Here is an 8,288-nt window from a genome sequence, read left to right on the forward strand (position 1 = left end):
GACACGCGCTTACCTCAGGGCCTCTGTGCGTGCTGTGTTCCTTGCTGCTGTCTGCATGGCCCACTCCCTCACTGCATTCATGTTTTTGCTCATCTGTCACCTCAGTGAGGCCTCCCCTGACCATTCTAAAATCTTAATAACTGTAACGGGCTTCCCCAATGGCTCGGCAGGTAAAGAATATGAATGCAGGAGACACGGGTTTGATCCTTGGGTCAGAAAGATCCCCTGGAGAAGGAAATGGCAACCCATTCCTGCCAGGAAAACTCCATGGACAGAGGAGCCTGGCAGGCTACAGTCACGGGGTCGCAAACATGATGGAGCACACGGCACAGTTATTTGACCATTCTCAAGTTAAAATAAAATCCCCCAACACTCCCCATCCCCCTCCTCTGCTGCATTCTTCCCCATGGAACTTTCCAGAAGGTAACACACTGTATGCTTAACTCATTTACCTTGTTTACTGTTTATCTTCCCCAAAAGGAATATCAGCTTCATGGGAACAGGGATCACTTATGTCTTGTTAGTGAATATGTCTCTAGGGCATGAGACACAGTAGGTTCCAAAAGTATCTGATGAATGACTGAAGGAAAGTACCTTTCGTCTGCTTGTTGGACATTTTTATTTCTTTCAGTGGTGGTTTGCTCATGCCCTGTGAGCATCTATTAGTATCCACAGTGCCCATAAGCCAAGTACTCACTAGGTCCTCCATCAAAGATTCATTTAAATCACTCTTGGATTTCCAGAACTGACTCATTGGAAAAACCCTGACGCTGGGAAAGATTGAAGGCAGGAGGAGAAGGGGACAACAGAGGATGAGATGGCTGGATGGCGTCACCGACTCGATGGACATGAGTTTGAGTAAACTCCGGGAGTTGGCGATGGACAGGGAGGCCCAGGCATGCTGCGGTCCATGGGGTCGCAGAGTCAGACACGTCTGAGCGACTGAACTGAACTGACTGCATTTCCAGAGCTGGCCACGTGGTGGCAGCCTGTGCTCAGACAAGTTTCACTAGCAGCCCCGCGGGTCTCCCACCCATTCCAAAATTTCGGATCCCAGGACACTGGACCTGGAAGCTCTCCGGGATCTAATCTAGGCAGGTGGAAAAGTGAGGTCCGGCAGAGGAGGCATGGAGAGGGACAACGTCGGGCACAGGAATCAGGGGCGATCTGGCTTTTGCTCTTGTACCGGTTCACTGTGATTCCGGGGGCAGTCCTAACCAGCCCTGGGCCTGCAGGCCTGCCTGCTTTGGTAGGTTTCCAGGGCATGCGTGGTCGGGCACTTTGCGGGGCTCAGGGGAGGTCCTTCACTCTCCTGTGCCAAGGTGGGCTGGTGTGAGGGGTGCCGTAGGCCCAGAACGCCCCGAGAGAGGGAATGGCGTCACCCCCGTTGACCGGATGAGGGACGCCAGAGTGCCAGGGCCTGCAGGCTAAAAGCAGGAACAGACGGGCAGCCCCACAGCATCCCAGCTCCAAGGCCTCCAGAGACCGTCTCTCCGGACCCTCTCTGATGCTTCCCCCTTCAGCCTTACTTTTTGACCTGCTGGCTGACTTCTAAGCTCCACTGAGAACATCTTGACCACCGTCTGTCAAAGAAGCAACACTGGACACCTTTGGTTTCCTCCTCCTGGAAACGGGGCTAAAGAAAAGCGGCAGAGGCTGGGAGAGGGAATTCTGAAAGCAGTTTGGGGGCAGAGGAGGGCACGGACCGGGGCAGGAAAGGGCCTGTTCTTCCCCGGTCGACCCCCGGGCTCCTGCCCACCATTTGCAGCCACGTGGGCCCAGCTCACAGCTTCCAGTTTTAAAAGTGAAGCTAGAATTTTGAATTTTGATGTGACATGTCTTGATTTTGTTAAATGTTGGCAACACAGTCATTAAAAAACGAGACAGAGAAAAAAATCCGAAGCAAATCACCGTGGGGGTCAAGACGAACCTGTCTCTGGGATGGATCTGGGTGCTGGCTGCCGCCTTGAGACCCTTCCCCACCCCGGCTTCCTAGGAACACCTACGCCACCGGTGACTGGGAGAGGTCGCCGTGGGAGGTGACAGGTGGGTCCTGGTTTCTGGGGCCTCGTCGCCTGCAGGGCCACTGGGGCGTGCTCCAGGGCTCTGGGCCATAGTGGTTCGGTCACCTCACCCCCCTCCTCGGGGAAAGGCTGAGCGCTAGTGGCGGGGCAGCAGGCAGGGCCTGTTGAGCAACCAGCCTTGTGAAAACAAGGGCTTACGTCACCCGTGCCGGCAGCTTCCCTGCAGGACACCTGCGGTGGCGCTGGGGTGGGAACCGTCACTGATTTCAGCGTCGGGGGTGGCAGGGTGGGAAGCCAGAGGCTGTGTTTGGTAGGTGAGGGCAAGGCCCCGATGGGACTGGATCTGTCCTTGGGGGCTGGTCCCCAGGGCCTGAGCGGCCCCTTGACTCACCGTGTAACCCCCAACTGCCCTTCTCTGAGCCTCAGTTTTTCCACTCGGAAAATGGGGCTCACATCAGACCTGTTATGATTTATTACAAACCCAAAGGGGAAGGCTGGGCCGGGAAGACGTTCATCCCACTCCTGGGGATGACCTTGAACAGACACCCTGAGGAAACTGCGTGGTCTCAGTTTCCTCATCTGTAAAGTGGGGATGATAATAGGACCTGCTTCTTACCAATGATCAGGAGTATTAAATGAGTTAATACATGCAAAGGGCTTAAAATACGGTTCAGGGAGGGTGAAAGACTGACCTGAGATCACACACAAATCCTTCAATTAGCTGCAGACTCCTCGCGTCTCACTGCATCTCCCCAGAACCCTGAGAAGCGGGGGCGGGTGCTTAGTCTCAGAGAGATCATAGAGTCCAGTTAATAGAGTGTCTGGGGGGACCTCACCATCCTCTCCTCTGCCTTCATTTATTGAGCCCCTCCTGTGCCAGCCACCGTTCCAGGCACTGGGCGAACAGCAGTGAACAAAACGCACAGAAATCCCTCCCAGAAGTCAGGGAGGGCTCTCAGAGGAGGTTACGTTCGGGCTGAGTCCTGAGGGGCCACCTGCCTTGGGCAGAGCTGGGGAAACCATGTTCTTGGTCCAGAGGCAACAGCAAATGCATTCTGTTCCCCGGTAAATGTTGAGCATGCCTGACCCGCCATTTCCCATATTTGAGGGCCAGCGCTCATGGAGCCGGGTAGTCTGGGGGGGGACTGAGGCAGACAAGACAGCAAGGATCATGGTGGCTGGGGATAAAGGCTAGGAAGGAAGTCCACCGGCAGGTGGGGCTGGAGGGCCTCTCAGGGGCAGTGGCCCTTCAGCTCAGCTCCGAGTGTCCCATTTTGCAGCTCGAGAGGTCTGGCTGGGTGGCCCCAGGGCCTTAGGTCCCTCCCTGGCCCAGAGGCTGCTGGGAAAGCCCAGAAAGCCAGCAGGCTGGGCCAGTGTTTCACCCTGTCCCTCCCTGCCCCCTACCCCCCAAGGGCACTCAGAGATGTCATTTCTCCAGCTCTCCCGGGCGGAGGTCACCCCAGCTCAGCAGATAACGCTGAAGGTTGAGCAATGCCCGCCTGCCCGCCAGGGCCAGGGCTGGGGTCAGTGGGTCGGGGGTCAGCACCAGGCAGGCTGGGAGCTCCTGCCTGGGGCGTCCAGGGGCTGAGAGAGGCAGAGGAGTAGGCCCAAGGGGCTGCCAAAATGGCCTTGGAATGGTGCAGGGGAGGGCCGGGGCGGCTGGCACCCCCTCGACAGGGAGGGCCTGCGGCCTGCGTTCCCATCCTGGTGGGCCATCTCGTCTCCCTTTCTGTGAACCAGGGGCTGTGAGGGCATCCTCCTGGCAGGGTGAAAAAGCAAACTCTGGGTCCAGACCCCTCTCACCGCACAGCAGGGACCTGCTGAAAGAGGAGAACTCCCTCTCTGTTCTGCACGGCCCCTTCTGGGCCCTGGCTGGACCCCCACCCCACCAGCCTCAGATACAGGTTTTTTTGGGGGGTGACAAATAGCTCTGAGGGTGCCCGGATAAGGGCTTTTCTTTTGAGAACAGTGGGGAACATGAAGCTGTGTGATCTTGGGTGTGCTGTGGGCCTCTGGGCCTCTTTGTACCCTGGGAGGAGGCCCTTCTTTCTGATGTGCGTCCCAGAGAGGTGAGCGTTTGGGAGTCTGCGTTGGAGACAGTTAAGACGACTAATAAAGATAACAGTAAGGACACCCTCGCAGACTGAAACTTGGAGAAGCCAAGCGACTAGCCCAAGGTCACACAGCGTGTGGTGGGGGGCACCCCATCTCCGTTCCAGCCTCCCGGGAGGGGGCCCCGGGTCAGGGCGGGGTGCGGCTGGAGAAGACTCAGGTGTGGTCCGAGGGGGCGGGCCCGGGGGATGGGCGCTCGCCCCCTCGCTTGCACCTCCCCAAGCCACCAACCCTAGGTCTTCCTATTTCAGAAGGGGAGTCACCGCAGGTGTGACAGTCCTTCCTGTCCAGATCTGGGGAGGCGTGCCAGTTTAGGGGCGAGGCCGCACTCAGGGGAGGGCTGTGGAGGCGGCTCAACCCTCCGGGAGTCCGAGCTGGGGGGGCTGGGGTCTCCAGCATCCCTTGGCGGGGGGTGGGGCGCGTCCCCTCCCTGGAAAGCTAGGCCCGGCGGCCGCGGCTCCCGAAGGCCAGCGCCTCCTCCAGCAGGGGGCGGGCGGCGGCCGCGTTCGGGGTGGGAGCAGGCGGCCGCCCGGCCCCCTCCCCGGGCTCCCCCTCCCTTCCCGTCCGGCGGCCGGCCCAGAGGGGGCGGTCCGGGGGCGGGCTCGCGCCTCTCCGCGCTCGCCATCCCGGGGCCGCCGGGTGGGAGTGGGCAGGGGGCGGCCCGAGGCCGCCCCCCCCCGGCCCCGCAGGCCGAGGGACCCCCGGGGGCGCGCGCCGGGTCTCCAGGCCGGCCCGCACGCGCCGCTGGCGCCCGCCCGGGGGTCCCGGGCGGCCGCAGCGTGTCCTCTGCGTGCCCGGGGAGGGAGGGGCCGCCGCCGGGCGTGACGCAGCCGTTGCTATGGCCCGCCTTTATAAATAAACGGGCTCGGGAGAAACTTTAGCGAGTCAGAGCCGCGCACGGGACCGGGAAGGGGACCCACCCGAGGGTCCGGCCGGCAGCCCCCCGCACTGATAGCGGCCACCCCGGAGCAGCGGCGGCGGCAGCAGCAGCAGCATCAACGGCGACACAGCAGCGACCCTTCGGAGTCGGGAGGCCGCGCCACCTGCGGGCCGGCCGGCGCGGGCAGCCCCAGGCCCCCTCCCCGGGCACCCGCGTTCATGCAACGCCTGGTGGCCTGGGACCCAGCATGTCTCCCCCTGCCGCCGCCGCCGCCCGCCTTTAAATCCATGGAAGTGGCCAACTTCTACTACGAGGCGGACTGCTTGGCTGCTGCGTACGGCGGCAAGGCGGCCCCCGCGGCGCCCCCGGCGGCCAGACCCGGGCCGCGCCCCCCCGCCGGCGAGCTGGGTAGCATCGGTGAGCACGAGCGCGCCATCGACTTCAGCCCCTACCTGGAGCCGCTGGGCGCGCCGCAGGCCCCGGCACCCACCACGGCCACGGACACCTTCGAGGCGGCTCCGCCCGCGCCCGCCCCCGCGCCCGCCTCCTCCGGGCAGCACCACGACTTCCTCTCCGACCTCTTCTCCGACGACTACGGGGGCAAGAACTGCAAGAAGGCGGCTGACTACAGCTACCTGAGCCTGGGCCGCCTGGGGGCTGCCAAGGGCGCGCTGCACCCGGGCTGCTTCGCTCCCTTACACCCGCCGCCCCCCCCGCCGCCGCCGCCGCCGCCGGCCGAGCTCAAGGCGGAGCCGGGCTTCGAGCCCGCGGACTGCAAGCGGAAGGAGGAGGCCGGAGCGCCGGGCGGCGGTGCCGCGGGCATGGCGGCCGGCTTCCCGTACGCGCTGCGCGCCTACCTCGGCTACCAGGCGGTGCCGAGCGGCAGCAGCGGGAGCCTGTCCACGTCCTCGTCGTCCAGCCCGCCCGGCACGCCGAGCCCCGCCGACGCCAAGGCGCCCCCGGCCGCCGCCGCCTGCTACGCGGGGGCGGCGCCGGCGCCCTCGCAGGTCAAGAGCAAGGCCAAGAAGACGGTGGACAAGCACAGCGACGAGTACAAGATCCGGCGGGAGCGCAACAACATAGCGGTGCGCAAGAGCCGCGACAAGGCCAAGATGCGCAACCTAGAGACGCAGCACAAAGTCCTGGAGCTCACGGCGGAGAACGAGCGGCTCCAGAAGAAAGTGGAGCAGCTGTCGCGCGAGCTCAGCACCCTGCGGAACTTGTTCAAGCAGCTGCCCGAGCCCCTGCTCGCCTCCTCCGGCCACTGCTAGCGCGGCCCCCGCGCGCGGCCCCCGCGCGGCCCGGCGCGCCGCGGCCGCCGAGACTCCGGGGAGCGCCCGCGCTCCCGCCCGCGCCCCTGGCGGCGCCGGCAGAACTTTGGCTTTGGGGCACTGGGCAGCGCGGGGAGCGCGTCGGTAATTTTAATATTTTATTATATATATCTATCTATATTTTTGTCCACACCAGCCGCACGTGCAGACGGGGCGCCCGCCCGTGGTGTTATTTAAAGAAGAGATGTCTATGTGTACAGATGAATGATAAACTCTTGCCTCTCCTGCCCACCCCCCCTCTCCGGGCGCCGGCGGGCGGGCCGGTTTCGAAGTTGATGCAATCGGTTTAAACATGGCTGAACGCGTGTGTACACGGACTGACGCAACCCACGTGTAACTGTCAGCCGGGCCCTGAGTAATCGCTTAAAGATGTTCCTACGGGGTTGTTACTGTTGATGTTTTTTTGTTTTTGTTGGTTTTTTTTTTTTTTGTCTTTTTTTTTTTTTTTGTATTATAAAAAATAATCTATTTCTATGAGAAAAGAGGCATCTGTATATTTGGGAATCTTTTCCGTTTCGAGCATTAAGAACAGTTTTAATAAACTTTTGTGGTTTTTTTTTTTTTTGAGAATGTTTACAAAGCCTTTTGGGGGCAGTCGTTGGCTTTAGTTTTTTTTTTTTTCTTCCCCTTTATTTTGGATTTATATTTGCCTTTCTGGTGTGTGTGGGGTTGTTGTTGTGTGTGTGTGTGTGAGCTGCTATTATTTTTGGCTTTTTAGGTGGTTGGGTGGGGGTGTTGCAGCTGCTTATTCTCTGCTAACCGCCCCCCCACCCCCCACCCCCAGGGCCTGTGCTTGGAGATGGGGGCATCAGGCCTGGCGCGGGGGAGGGGCAGAGGAGTGCTGGGTCAGGCTTTCAGGGTGACTCACTGCTGCTGGGTGCTGGGGAGGGGTGACTAGGCGCCTTGCTTGGGGAGGGCCTGCAGGGCCTCTGGCTGCTCCTGAGTGCTGGGCTTGGGTTTGGAGGGGCCTGGCGGGCTCTGATCTCTGCTCAGTGCTTGGGGACCCAGCCCGCAAGACTGTGACTCTTTTTGAAAGAGAAGGGGTGCAGATCTTGGTCCCGCTGAGCCCACATTGGAACAGACTGTTTCGGAAGTGAAGCGGGGCAGGGTGTCTAGAAGTGTGTGTGCATATGTATGTTTTTAAGAGAGTAGCCTGGGTGTGTGGGTGAGCTCCTGTTTGTGTGTTCTGGCCAGAGGGAGGGGAGAATCTGGGCTAGGTTGGGGAGGCGGGGGAAGGGTTCCTAGACGTTCACTCCTTTTCCTAGTACCACTTGTCCTGCTTGTACCTACTGTGGACCCTGAGGTCCAGGCTCACCTGCTCAAGGACGCTGAGCCCAGGTGTGAACCCAGGACTGCCGTCCCTGATTCCCTGTGACAGAAATGGCCCCGGGCAAGCCTGTGTCTTCCTGCCCCCTGCTACACTCCTGCCTGCCCCTGTGGACGGCTCCTCCAACCTCATTCCAGCCCTGGACGGCATTCCTGAGAGTAGAGGATGTAGACGGAGGGGTTTGTGGATACCCGGACAGCGTCCCACGGTGCCTGGCACGCAGGAGGTGTTATATAAGTGTTTGCTCTTGTTATTATTTTTCACTGGGAGCCTCCTGGCATTTGGCACTTGGATCTTCAGCGCAGCGTGAGTGTGGCCAGCACTCGCCAGGGGCCAGTGTGCAGTAAGCCCTGGACCTGCCCATCTCGTTTAAATCTCACAGCCACCGTCGGAGAGGTTGCTACCATTACACGGCCTGCTTTCAGAGCTGTGAAACTGCCTTTTGGCTATCACATCCCTAAGGGTGAGAAATGTGTTTGTGGGAGGAGCCCTGCTTTAGGAATTCAGGGGTTGAGGGAGGGTGGAATGGGGGCCTTCATAGATGAGTTTGCTGGGGACCTGGGACAGCCTGGGATCTCGGGAGCAGTTGCTGATACTGTGGTTTGAGAAGGGGC

General features: G+C 60.8%; 1 protein-coding gene across 1 annotated transcript; it reads left to right on the forward strand.

Annotated features, from left to right (window-relative positions):
* Positions 1-4,753: 4,753 nt before the first annotated feature.
* On the forward strand, positions 4,754-6,912 carry CEBPB (CCAAT enhancer binding protein beta). Its single transcript, XM_043884527.1, has one exon. It carries the CDS (start codon positions 5,235-5,237, stop codon positions 6,285-6,287), a length of 1,053 nt encoding a protein of 350 aa, XP_043740462.1. The 5' UTR covers positions 4,754-5,234; the 3' UTR covers positions 6,288-6,912.
* Positions 6,913-8,288: the final 1,376 nt, after the last annotated feature.

This window comes from Cervus elaphus, chromosome 23 (genome assembly GCF_910594005.1).
Source record: "Cervus elaphus chromosome 23, mCerEla1.1, whole genome shotgun sequence".
In the NCBI taxonomy this organism is placed as follows: domain Eukaryota; kingdom Metazoa; phylum Chordata; class Mammalia; order Artiodactyla; family Cervidae; genus Cervus; species Cervus elaphus.